Raw genomic sequence first — 13,002 nt, forward strand, 5'->3', positions numbered from 1 at the left:
ACTGGTCTATTTATTCTTTTGTGGAAATAAGCTCATGACTGTAGAATATGGAATGAATGCCACCATAGAAGCAGTAGCTGACGTTTTGTCATTATTTGGTTTACTTAGTATGCCTGACTAAAGGAAAGCTGCAGTACAACCGCCTCAGCATTGCTAAGTAATGCAATAAACTAGTTTAATGTACAATAGATGCCAGACTAAAATATGTGTTATCATTGTGGTCAACTGCTGCAAAAAAACCCTGAGTACTTTGTGATTAGTTGCTGCTTACAACATGCAGTGATTTTATGAGAGTACTTGCACTTGAATACTTTAGTATGCACATTTACATAACATTGAAATGCAAAAGATAAATATATGTTTTGTGTAAAGTATTTTATTTATATTTGAAAGAAAAAAATCCTGCTACATGTTATAACCACCAAACTAATGCATGAAGTGAAGTCTGTTACAAAAAGATGTCTTTTTAATGGGATGTGTGATAATGTAGCACAATAAATACTTTTGACAATTATTGCTACTCTTCTCTCTTTTTAAACTAATTTTATTGATTTTTTGAGAATCTTTTTTTGTTGTTGCTCATTTTAGAAAAGAAATGCTTAAATTGGACTGATAAGGTTTGTATATGAAGGGATTTTTAAAAATCTTTGAAAATTTTCCTAAAACCCATAGGTTGATCTACACCAGAGTGATTGTGCCTTTAGCCATGTTGTAAAGTGCTTCGTAGCTTCATGATTATCTACTGTAGGCTATTTGTGGCAATCCACATTTGAGTTAAAAATGCCTGTGGAGAGATTTCAAGGCAACATTTCAGTTACAGTACTTACTTGTTTGACATTAGAATTAAAATCGGTAAAGATATCATGAAGTAAAACCTGAACCCCCACAAGTCGAAATGTGCTTAAATGTAATTTCCAGAGAATAAGAATCATAGCAATGTCCAGCTATTATATTCGTAAATAGTTGTGGAAAATTTATTTTGAGGGGAAAATCTTTGTATAGTTATTTTAATGGTAGCAAATGTATTAAATTCAGCATGCCTTTCTTAATTCATGGCATTAATACGTATTACTTTATTATACTTTATTACTTTTTTATTAAGGTTATGAGTATTTAAAAGCCACACAAACATAACAGGATTACCTACTAAAAACAAGAAACTGTATTGTACAAACATAAAGCTAGCTTATCGTTTGCAATGGCATTAATATAATTGATTAAGTTTTTTTTTTAGCACTGTATGATTTTGATTAAGACTGTGTTTAATATAATAAAAAAATTTTCATATAATTTTAAACTGAATTTCTTCAAGCTGAACATTTTGTCATATTGTGTGTTACATCAAAATAATTTTTACTTAGAAAATATAAATGCTGTAATTTCGTTATGAATTATTAGATGACAATTTATGGTTTGAATTAGGAAATCATTTAAACTTGGACATTCTAGTGTACAAGTTAACCTCAATGCAACGCGGCAAACAAATCACAGCCGTAAAACGCCGTGTGGAGGCGCAACTCTACAGCTAGTTGGGAAATACTGTCATAAAAGTTGAATTGAATATTTTTGCTGTGAGCATTTTAGAGCTTAAAACACTTTTTGGTATTACTCGGATTTGGAAAACATTATTGTGCTGAATGATAAAGGAAAGATACATGATATGATTTTGGGACGTCATAAAGATGTGGCTCCTTTAAATTGCTCACCCGTTTCTTGTTTTCTATTGGCTAGCTAACCTCAAGTGCTGACCAATCAAGTCGAGTGTTGAGGGCTAAACAGGAAGTGAGCTTTGTTATGGAAGTTGTTAAACACGTACTTATTTCCCACAGATATTAGTTATTATTTCAATTAACTGTCGTATTTTATCTCGTAATGGAGCCGTATTCTGTTATTTCATGGGCTGGTTGTAATATTTTTAAGTAAACTGCCTTCGCGATACTTGTCACGTTGTGTGTTCTAGCAGAGTGTATCTAAGCTGCAGCAGCATGGAGCTAAATGATGTGGAAAAGTGTTGCTGTGTGGTTAAAATCTCTGGGACATCCGAAAGAAAACCCGTCAGTTGCAGTGGAGTAATCGTCCACTTTCGTTCCGGTACTGTAATTTGCACCGGCCTCCCTTTTTCCCGTTTTGTAACCGACAGAGAGCTCCTCTCCTCGGACACCGGGGTCCTATTCCCACGCAGTTTCAGCGACTCTCTGAAAATCCGCGTTTGCTTTTCTGATTCTGTGAAAAACAAACCAGGTCAGCAGCGGGAGGTTTCAGGGGAGCTAATGATGCTGGTGAACTGCTTGGAATTCAAACAGGCCTTTCTGGGAGTTTTCCAAGAGTCAGATCAGTGGCGTTTCCATGGTGATGATGAGGATGCTGACATGATGAGGGATGCCCAGTCCCTGAGCTGGTTCGCAGTCCTTAAGGTTCGTTTAGTGATGAAGAAGGATTCAGATCCAGGACCTATCCCCTGGCAGAGCTGCTCAGCCCTACAGAAAGGCTTCCCAGTGGTTGCATGTGGCTCCCCGTTTGGCTCTCTCTGTTTAGACCTCTTCAGTAGCACCCTTAGCAGAGGCATCATCAGCAACCTCGCTGGAGAAGACAATGCTGTCATCCTCACAGATGCTCGCTGCCTACCAGGCACAGAAGGGGGAGGGTTGTTTGCTGTGGAAGCAACAGACGGTGTCCGGCTTATTGGTTTGATTGTTTCTCCATTTGGTTGGAAGTCAAATGAATGGATAGGCCTCACTTTGGTCTGCTCCGTTGACTTGATCTTCAGGAACATTATGCGTTGCACAGGGGTCCAAGATGGGCTTTGCCTCCAACCAGGAGAGGCAGGCCTCAGCATGTCCAGCACAGCTCAGGTGAAAGAAGCGTGCAGATACCCTACTGTATGCTTTGTGGACAGTGGACAGGTCTGGGGGTCGGGAGTGGTCATCACCACAAATCTGGTCGTAACTTGCCGACATGTAGTCAGCGGGAAGTCTTTGGTCACCCTGAAGTTTCATCAAGGGAACAGGTTATTTTTAATTTACTGTTAATCAGATCATCGTTATAACATGTCACCCATAAAATGCAAAAGAGGAAGAATCCAAATATATCTGAATGAATAACTGTCAGTTATAGATAGTAATAAAATATAAACACAGCATTACAAAAGCCTCTTATATTGGTACAATGCAAAAGAAACAAGACAAAAAAAATGCTAAAATCAAAGCATAAACTAGAATGTATTTTATTGCTTTTATGTGGTAGATAAACATGAGAATAAGTGGTACAAACCAGTGGATAGGAAGGAAAATAATATAGATAAAACATGAATAGAACATATAGTCAAAAGTCAGAAAATGATAAGATGCCAGGCAGGAGCATTTTATACATTAATATGTTTAGCTGAAGATTCCAAATAAAACAATGAAATACACAAAAAGGCCTTAGCATAAATTTGGAGCTGCATTTTGTCTCTTAATCATTTTTGCTTTAATAATGCAAGTCTCTTTATGCCAGAGTTAATTTTCTGTTTATTATTAGTTGTTACTATTATTATAAAGAATAATTTAATAATAATAATAATCTAAAGCATTGATATCTTGATATTTATTTTTTTTTATGTTGTGTTTTGTTTTTTTACCTCAGAGTCTGTGATGTGATTGGTGATGTATTGTTCTCCACTAAAGCATCTTCACCATATGATCTAGCCTTTATTGAGCTGAGAGTTCCCGTTCCAAATGCTGTGATCCCGAAAATGTCAGAAAGTTTCCGCCAAGGTATGATTTCAGAATTAAAGGAGAGAGTCTAATTTAAATGGGTAAATTTGCCGTGAGATTAATACCCAGCTGAGTTTTATTTCTATTTTTCCAATTTCAGGTGATGCTGTGGTTATAGTGGGATATGGGGGTTTGGGCCGATTCTGTGGTCCATCTCTGACATCCGGTGTCCTCTCTAAAGTCATCCCCTTGAATAACCAGCCTGTCATGTTTCAGACCACATGTGCTGTACAAGCAGGATCCAGTGGAGGTGCTGTGGTGCAGAAACATTCAGGAGAGCTGCTTGGTAAGCCCTGTACTTAAGAGAACAAAACCAACCTTATACTCTTCTTGAACAGTGGGGGGCATCTGACCACCACAGTAAATCCTGCATATAATACACTTGTAGACAAAAGGCTCAGCTGCACTGTTCTCAGCAGATCAATCGGTCAGCTCTGCTGTGGTTGCAGTTTTAACAAAGGGCAACTTATCTGCTCTGTTGCAGGAATCGTTTCAAGCAATGCACGAGACCTGGCTGCGAGCGTAACATATCCACACCTCAACTTTATCATCCCCGTGCCTGTTTTCCAGAAATTGTTGCAGGAGTTTCACCAGATGAGAAATGTCAACGTGTTCGATGTGCTTAACTCTGTGGAAAATGATGTCAAACGGGTGTGGAGGCTACAGGCTGCACAAAGCAAACTCTGACCTGCACTTTGATATGAGGTGGATTCTGCTTCAGTCATTTGGACATACACTGAAGTACAAATGAGGGCATTAATCCCACTTTACCTTTCTAGAATCATTATCAAAAAGACATTAAGGAATTGTAAAACCCATTTATTCTTTTTAGTTCATTCGACGAAATAAAATGTTCTATATCGCATTTACCAAGTTTGTGATTGTATTCTATCATAATGATTTCTATTATAACACTAGTTTATAAAAGTTTTTATTCATCTTTATCAGGAACGCCACATTTATTGGAATATTTCATAAAATTGTGTACAAAAAGGCTTAAAACAGGCTTTTCCTCAAATGTAGTAGTCAGGATAGAAACAATACTAAAATCCCCACCTATATATATCGATACCCAGAAAAGTATTTGATACTTGAAACCATAGGGATAAAAAAATGCCAAATAATTAAAGCATAAAAAATGTATTAAGATAAAAAAAAAAACTCCCCTTTTCAGTCCAAACATGGATCACCCTTTCTGAGCAGAATAAGATATTCTATTTGTTTAATAAGTGTGCAAATAAATGAAAACTATATAGCCCAAATATGACACAATTTGACAATATTTTTAAGTTGTTTGAGGTATTATTTAAGGTGCAGATTTAAAATTAACAATTATGCGAACAACACTTATATTTAATAGCAATACCATGCCAATTTAGCATTGTTTCCAAATACAATGATTGAGTATTGGTACTTTTCAGATTGTCAATACTTTATTTAATCCCAGTCCTAGTAGTATAATCTCATCTCAGCAAATCTTGAAGAAAAAAACCTTAAAGAGGAGAAGGAATCCTGACATAATATTAAAGAGCTGATTTTAAACAATGGGTAGTAAATGTGGGAAATATGGTAAAAGAAGGTTGATTTTTCTACCCCGTTTATTTCACAGTTAAAACATCAAGAGCACTATTTCTGGAGGCATTTGTGGGAATTTAGATCTGCTCTTGATGTATGAGTTTTTCAGCATAACAAGCTGACAGGTTGCTGAAAATGATTGGTCCCTCTGGGTAGCTTGAGAGGGCTGGTGTGTGTATATATCAGGTATTCAGACATCTGTTGGCAGGAACATTCACTCACAGTGTGTACGGTGGAGGTTTCACCCAATGGGATGTTGCTGATGCTGATTTCCATTATCACAGAAATATAAAACTGTGAGATGACATTTCCAGGGATTGGTTTCTGTCACTTTCTACAACTGTATGATGGACATTCTTGGTGTAAACTCTAGAAAACATGGAGCCTAACAGACGGAAGGGTTTCTATTTCACTAAGTCAATCATCAACAAAGGAGAGGCTTAAGCAATGTCCTGAGGACATGCAGGTTTCTATAGGTATTGTGCTTTAAGAACGGCTTATATGCAGGCTGAGGTCTGTGTCCAATTTCAGCGGGTTTCACTATAAGCGCACATTTCACAGCACAATAAGGGAAACATAAGGAAAGTAAGCTGACAACCGCATTGTGTTGACACAATCCGCTTTACAGCAAACAGGTCACGCATAGAAGAGATTTTGAGATTTGTGTCGGTGATTTTTCCTAAGAGGCGCCCTAAGTGACATATAGTCGCAGATAGTCTCAGTTTTATGTCTAAAGAATAATCTCATCGGAACCATCTTCCTTTCACACTTTGCTAAATTGGACCGTACCCAAAATAAACCACATCTAAAAGCAGCAGATTTAATGGTTTGAAACAAACAAAATAAAAAATAAAAACCTATGACTTTTCCCTTTAAGGGTGAAATGTAACTTGACATACATTCAGTTTACCTTTAATATCTTGCTCCAGTAAACAGGTGATGTTTTTTTTTGTGTGGAAAACCTGTAAATACTCTTAAGTATTAAGAATAATGAGGCAGATTAGGAAGAGTAAATGCTGACTGTCACAAGAATTACTGTATAGGTGCAGCAATGAGTTCAAATGACCATAATCATATTAATTGCACTATGAAGGCTAAAATGAGCTAAATGTTTGTTTTTAAATTAAATCAAAAAGATACATACCCTGGTCAATACACTTGTCAATGCAATAGATTGTGTTCCCTGTTCTTGTATGAAAAACATTATTCTGCAAGTAACTGTACCATAAGCCAAATTATATTTTGCTTAGCATATTTTAGTTTGATGATTATCTATACTGATGTGACAAGATCTGTGAAGTTCAGTCGTGTTTGTGGCAGCTTAAGGTAAGATGTTTAGAATAGACGGTGTATCGCCTTAAAATGAAGGGTTGTTATGGAAACGGGGTGACCTTAAGGTGCTACTCTTTGCTGCAATTCCTTTATTACTGAGCAGTTTTTGGCATCCCTCAACATCCTGATAGCCTCCAATAGCCTTGGTTTGTAATAATTTTGGCTGTTTTAAAGCATTAATTGTTGTTCTGATTCTACGCTTAGGTGTGTTGTAGACAAATGGCTCATTTCCTGACTGAAAATGAACAGCTCCTATAGCTGAAAAGCTTATTTTTTTCATCTTTTGATTCTGAAAAGCTGCTAACAGTTGTAAATAAGTGTCTCAAGGAAAAAGGTAGTTATTGCTTACCAATTCTTGGTACTTCCTTATATTTGTCTCTTATGTGTATTTTTTCTAAATTATTCATGTTTTTTCAGCTTATGAAATATAACCACTTGACTGCTACATTTATAATGCTGTTTCAACATTAACTCCTATTTTGATTATGTACATTCTAAAACTAAAAACAACAGCTTAATAATGATATTATTAATGAATTATAATAATCCTGAAGTAAACATGCTCATAAAACAAAACCTAAATATACACCATTCTGTTCCTAAAGTAAAATGTAATTGGTCAGGAGCGCAAAATCTCTTAAAATTTGTCAGGTTTTATTAATAACCCACTGCATAAAATCTATTTATTTTATGCACGGACCTTAAAACCATATTTTGAGTTAGAAAGAAACATTTGTTTAAGATGATTATTTGATATTTGTGGTAAGTAAAAGTCCAATTTTCCTTCATTATTTTAGAACTTGATCAACACCCGAAATATTTTCTATCTTTACTTATTTTGTAAAAAACACTCAACTCTGAGCAGAAAATATTGAGGTATCTTAAGAGTCCCCTCAACTCAAAAAAATAACAAGAGTTGTAACCCATAATTTTATATATATATATATATGCATAAATATTAATTTATTTATTCTAGGTAAATTATGCATTCACAATATAACTAATGGCTCCAATAAAAACAAACAAAATAAAACATAATATCAAGATGGACTACTTGCCAAAATTTCCACATAGATGATATATTTCCATTTCTGGTCGCTCTGCACTTTAATCTGATCCCTTTATGTATTACCACAGGAGGGTAGGCCACAACAAAAACTGCACAGACTCAGAAGAATGGTGGCCAGACCAGCCACATAGATAAGATTTATTTTATTTGACGCATTTTTTTAATTAAACACAATAACCAATGCACATTAGATTACGATGTACACTTGTCAGCTAAGCGGTAAAGCTGCCAGTCTTTCAAGGCATTGACCAGCAGGTGACATTCTGTCTTCTGATGCACACATTATATACAAGCTAAGGAGTGATGTGTGAAAAAACTTCTTAATATGTCATGAATGAGACAGAGCACTACTGTCACATATAAGCCAAAGCATATGAGGTGAAAAGGATAAAACCAAAGGGTGCTTTTCAATATTCTAGAGCGGTCTGATATCTTTTACGGGCAGCTTTCAAACTAAAACCCAAATTGGTTTTGATCTTAACTCAGAAAAAGAAATAAACTTCATTCTAGACTACTGAAATGCACCCAATGTGGATTTCTTTTTTACACAAGCACCTGCAGCTTCTTAAAATCTCCATTATGCATCAGCTAAAAACAGCTCATAGATAGTTCTAAAGGACATACAACAAAAGAGAACAAAGATTCACAATTAAAAGGACTTATTATTTTTTAACTCCTGGCCCAGAATGTCTGAAGAACATCTCCTATATCCTTTTCAAAGATAAGAACAACCTGCAACAATAAACACTCCCAGATCTATCTGATTCCCCTTCCAAATCAATGACTTTCCCTCATGTTTTTCTAATGCAGTGTTAAACTGAGTGGAGTGCCTTCCTCATGTCCATTGTCAGCTGTGTATATATATGTGTGTGTATTTGGTAACGTTAAAATACTCCCACAGAGAGGTCGGACTGAACACTGACCCTTTACCAGATATACCCCCCATCATCCACCTCTCCCACCTCTCCCTCCTCCTCCTCAGCCTCCTCTGCAGTCTCCTCAGCTTCTTTCTCCTCCTCGTCTTCCCATCCAACTGCGCTGCCAAAATCCCCTGAATATGTCATTTCGGAATCTGTGAGGGACAGCATGCAGAGAAAATGAATTACAGCGCTGTGTGTGTGTGTGTGTGTGTGAGAGAGTCCTTCCTGTTTCACGGCAGAGACGACAAGCGTCTGACTTTGTCTGGGTTTTAATAGCTACATCTAAACTGCCAGGGGAACCATTCTTATTAGGCGTGGGTTTCGTCCAATCAGACCCCCTCCCATTTATATTGAGAGACTTTTTTTCACAGCGACAAGCAGCTCTTTAGAATGCCAATGACTCTGGACACTTTAAAGGAGGGGCAGGGCTTTGAATTAAGATGTGTTTTAGCAGAGTTCAGTCCTTTTAAAAAATTGAAAGGAGTACTTGTGTAAATACTCGTCTGAGGTTGTAAGAAGGAAGGGGGAAATAAATGCTTTAGATATCAAGAGCTGTGTTTCTATCATTCAGATCCCAACATAAAAATGTTATGAATTCTCTGGCAACTGTTGAAATCTGCAGGCTTACCACAATCCGGCTTGCCGCGAATCCGAGACCCCGCCACTTCTCCTCCGTTCTGGTCGACACACCAGCACTCGCCCCTGTCACACTGCTGCTTCCTGTAAAAGCCGTCCTCATTGCAGCTGGGGATGAATCGACCTGGATCAACCACATGCACATGCTTAAATCAGTGGGAGTCAGACCTTTTGTTGAAAAGCACATTGTTTCCATGCAAATGACAGACGACTGGAAAGCGAAAATCCAAAATATTCATTGTTGTCAGAGACTGCACAAAGTCCATTTATGCAGCATATGTGGCAGTAGCATTTCTAGCTTCTATGCAGTAAAATCTATGTTGCAGGGTTGTATAAACAGAGTGCATAGAGAAAAGAAATTAGTGTTTTATTGATCTTTTCTTTGTTATAAAAATATGGCTTGGCTGTAAACCATACACCATTGAAAAGCTTTTTCACTGATAAATGTTGCCACATTTGGAGGGAAAATACATTTGTGAGTTGAGCAGAAGAGACTGTTTTGGGGCTTATCAAAAAACAAACAAACAAAATGGGTCCTCATTGGATGTGATGTCAAAGCAGAGAATTATCAAGATGAGACAAGCCCAGATCTCTACTCTCAAACCAGGTTCAATCAACAATCAATGACAATCTTTAACAAAGAAAATCAAGCAGTGTTTCATATTTTCTAGCAGAATCATGCAGTGTGTCTGCTGCTACCACCAGCTTTTGATCCCTGTCCTGTTTCCCAGTCATGAGCTCTTCTGCAGTATCTTTATCTCATCTTCCTCTCCCTCTTTTCAGAATCTGACTCTAATTATATTATCTGTAACTTACTGTTCATGTATTGATATTCCGATGTGGCTGTGCTAAACCTACAAGCCATGTAGCCTGGCATCCTCCATTGTACAGTTAAGCAGGAGGTGTGGAATCATCACATTCAGACAATGAGACATGTCCAAGACCTGTACTGTTTTTGGAGAGGATGACCGATACAACCAAAAAGCCAATGTATGACAAACGCTGGTTTAATGAGATGCCGGTCCACCAGCACTGACCAAACTGTTGAGGAGCCGTCAGTGTTTTGTTGTTCTCCCACGCACTACTCAGAGCACCTGTTATATGAGTAAAGTGTTGAGTTGTCAATATCTAATTTCTTCAAACATTTCTCATCCAAACCAATAAAAGATGCAACGCAGAAGTCGAATGCAAAATTAGACATTTGATGACGGTAAATCTTACACAGGCATAACCCACTCCATAACTCCAATCTTATTAACAGTGTGCATTTCAATAAAATGTGGCACCATTCCAATGCTTTCCAATGTCCCTACATTTTGTGCTAAGCATAGATAATACAAGCTGCAACTATCCTTTACTATCAAGAAGGCAATTAAAGGAGCTGAAACATATTTTTAAGATTCCCCAATGTCAAAATATCTAGTCTGTATTTTGCCTTTTCTTAAATCAATTTGTAATGTATAAATGCATATATTTACCAGGAATCTATGGGGGATGCATCTATTGTAATCAGGACTTAAATGGGGGGAAAAAAGCTTTGTCTGTAATGAATAACAGAGGAACAGACCTTCGATAGATGGATGAATGACTGAATATTAAATATTTTAATTTAGGTTCTGAACCATCAGTTTTATGTTGTTTATAAGCAGAGAATGCAACGTTTGCAAATTATGAACCAATTAAAGGTAAGATTAAGGCCAGCCCCAACCCGGAGCTAAAAGACAGCCTCCTGTTGGAAAAGCATCACTTACACAGTTTTTAAACAGCCCACTCCTCTCCAGAGCTAAAGCAACAGTGCAGTGATAATCAGATATAGAGGTAAACAAGCCTGAAAAGGTTTATTTTTGAAAAGAATTGTATACACCTGTGCAAAGGAAATTAGTTCTCATATAAGAATGGAAGGGTTGAAAAATTAAACATCCTATAAAATACATATTCACAATATACAATTTTGAAAAACAAATAGAAACCAAAACTGAGAACTCATCCAATCATTCGGGGGAACATGAGTGTCATGCGGCCTGGCTGCTTGCCTCTCTGTGTCCTTGGAGAGTCCTGACTCAGAGCCCAGTCAGCCCATCAAATTCTGCAGCGCACACACTCTCACACACTGTTAACCAAATCTGCATGTTTAAATATTCATCTACAAAGACATCCAGGACCGACAAGGGGCTGTGTCGTCTGTTAGCATTTTATAATTCACATGAGGTGATCACAGATTAATACCCACCTCTGTCCCGTTATTTGTTTAATGGAACCGCCAATAATATGCCTGAGATGAGTGGGAATACATACCAAACTTTTTCTTCCCGCCATCCAGTACTTGGATCCTCTCCAGTTCGGCTAAACAGGACGGCTCTTAAAAAAGATTGAAAACATTGCTTTTACAGATAGGTCCAGTAACAGGGCCTATTGAGATAAAAACACTACCAACCCAACAAATGTTTTACCTTTCAACACACATTCAGCTGAAAATGTCAGCAGCAAGACACTAAAATTGCCCATGGACCCAAACCTCCCATCAGCGTAAGAAATACTCACTCTCTCTCCAGAAGCAAAGGCACCATTCAGCCGTGGAAACCTTCCCATCCCTGTACGAGTCACAGGAGTTGAAAAATGGCCGAATGCAGACCTCATATTTATCCAGGTTGATGGCGGCCAACTCAGCCTGATCCAAGTAAAGGTCATTATTGGTGTCAAGCTTGGAGAACATCCAACCTATGGAGTCCTTACAGCTGGCGACCAGGCTCCTGTCCAGCACTGCTGACACAGACACACTCTCATTAATTACTATTGTGCAGACAGCTGTGCAGATAACACATGAAATCAGACCGATGGCTTGAGAATGTACAACACCCTCCACACGTTGGTTAACATTTATTCATTAAAAAATCCTAATCACACTTCAGGAATAATTGTCTTTTTGACAATAAAAAAAAAACTACCTGACATCCATTGGAAGAAACAATCGCAGATTAATAATTAATTTTTTAAAATGAGAAATACAAACGGGACATTCTGATGAATGATTATGAATATATAGCGAAGCAGTCAGGGTACTGGCTCCTTCACAGACATGTTTTGACTGTTCTCTGATCTGATCTTGAGTGACTGAATACCTAAAGAATCCAAGCCGTGTTAATCAGATATACTTTATTGTGACTGGTTGAGAAAAGCCTTTAACCTGACGTAGGGCTGGAAGCAGGAGATCTGGCTCCTTGCTTGCTGTTATTGTTCTGCTTGGCATTGGTCTGCAGGAGCTGGAACCAGTCCTTCAGACGCTCGCCGAGATCAGACAGATCCTGCCCAGTGCAGCTCTCTGTGAAAGCCAGATTGAGGGATATGCATGAAGTTTTTTTTTGCACAAAGTAGAGGGCATGTGTCAAAGCAACGAAAACCAGAATTCTGATATAACCCCAAATGTGTTTATCATGCTTTTTTTTTTATTACAGTTAACCTAATTATTCTGCCAGAGATTTGAATCTCACCATGTTTCCCCTCCCTGGATGCAGGTGATGTAGTTGGGCAAGGACATAGACCTGAACACTTCAGGGACAGAGCTTTCCCAGTGAGACACGCCTGCTGCTCCAGCTTGCACTGCAACACACACAATAATTAAACATACACACGTACAAGCCAGCAAAATAGACAAGGGGATGCAAAGGTGAACCAAAATGAGTTATTGCTGCAGCACAGATCAAATATTCATGAGGGT

The 13,002-nt window shown here is 37.7% G+C and overlaps 2 protein-coding genes across 4 annotated transcripts in view; one reads left to right on the forward strand and one right to left on the reverse strand.

The window, feature by feature from the left end:
- Positions 1-1,433: 1,433 nt before the first annotated feature.
- tysnd1 (trypsin like peroxisomal matrix peptidase 1) lies at positions 1,434-4,624 on the forward strand. Its single transcript, XM_038292920.1, has 4 exons — positions 1,434-3,007; positions 3,625-3,755; positions 3,856-4,041; positions 4,240-4,624. The coding sequence occupies exons 1-4, from the start codon at positions 1,986-1,988 to the stop codon at positions 4,440-4,442; spliced, it is 1,542 nt and encodes a 513-aa protein (XP_038148848.1). The 5' UTR covers positions 1,434-1,985; the 3' UTR covers positions 4,443-4,624.
- A 3,206-nt stretch (positions 4,625-7,830) lies between these two features.
- Positions 7,831-13,002, reverse strand: part of spock2 (SPARC (osteonectin), cwcv and kazal like domains proteoglycan 2) — a 42,755-nt gene continuing 37,583 nt past the window's right edge. For 2 of the 3 annotated variants that reach the window (XM_038293082.1, XM_038293079.1), the window contains 6 exons: positions 12,776-12,884; positions 12,472-12,606; positions 11,829-12,047; positions 11,583-11,645; positions 9,280-9,411; positions 7,831-8,803 (listed from right to left, as the gene is read on the reverse strand). In XM_038293082.1, coding sequence (XP_038149010.1) covers positions 8,658-8,803; positions 9,280-9,411; positions 11,583-11,645; positions 11,829-12,047; positions 12,472-12,606; positions 12,776-12,884 — 804 coding nt within the window. In that variant the 3' untranslated portion in view covers positions 7,831-8,657. The remainder of the gene's footprint in view (positions 8,804-9,279; positions 9,412-11,582; positions 11,646-11,828; positions 12,048-12,471; positions 12,607-12,775; positions 12,885-13,002) is intronic. The other variant, XM_038293080.1, reaches the window with a different exon arrangement.

The sequence above is a fragment of the Cyprinodon tularosa genome, unplaced genomic scaffold (genome assembly GCF_016077235.1).
Source record: "Cyprinodon tularosa strain WSP-4 unplaced genomic scaffold, ASM1607723v1 ctg32, whole genome shotgun sequence".
In the NCBI taxonomy this organism is placed as follows: domain Eukaryota; kingdom Metazoa; phylum Chordata; class Actinopteri; order Cyprinodontiformes; family Cyprinodontidae; genus Cyprinodon; species Cyprinodon tularosa.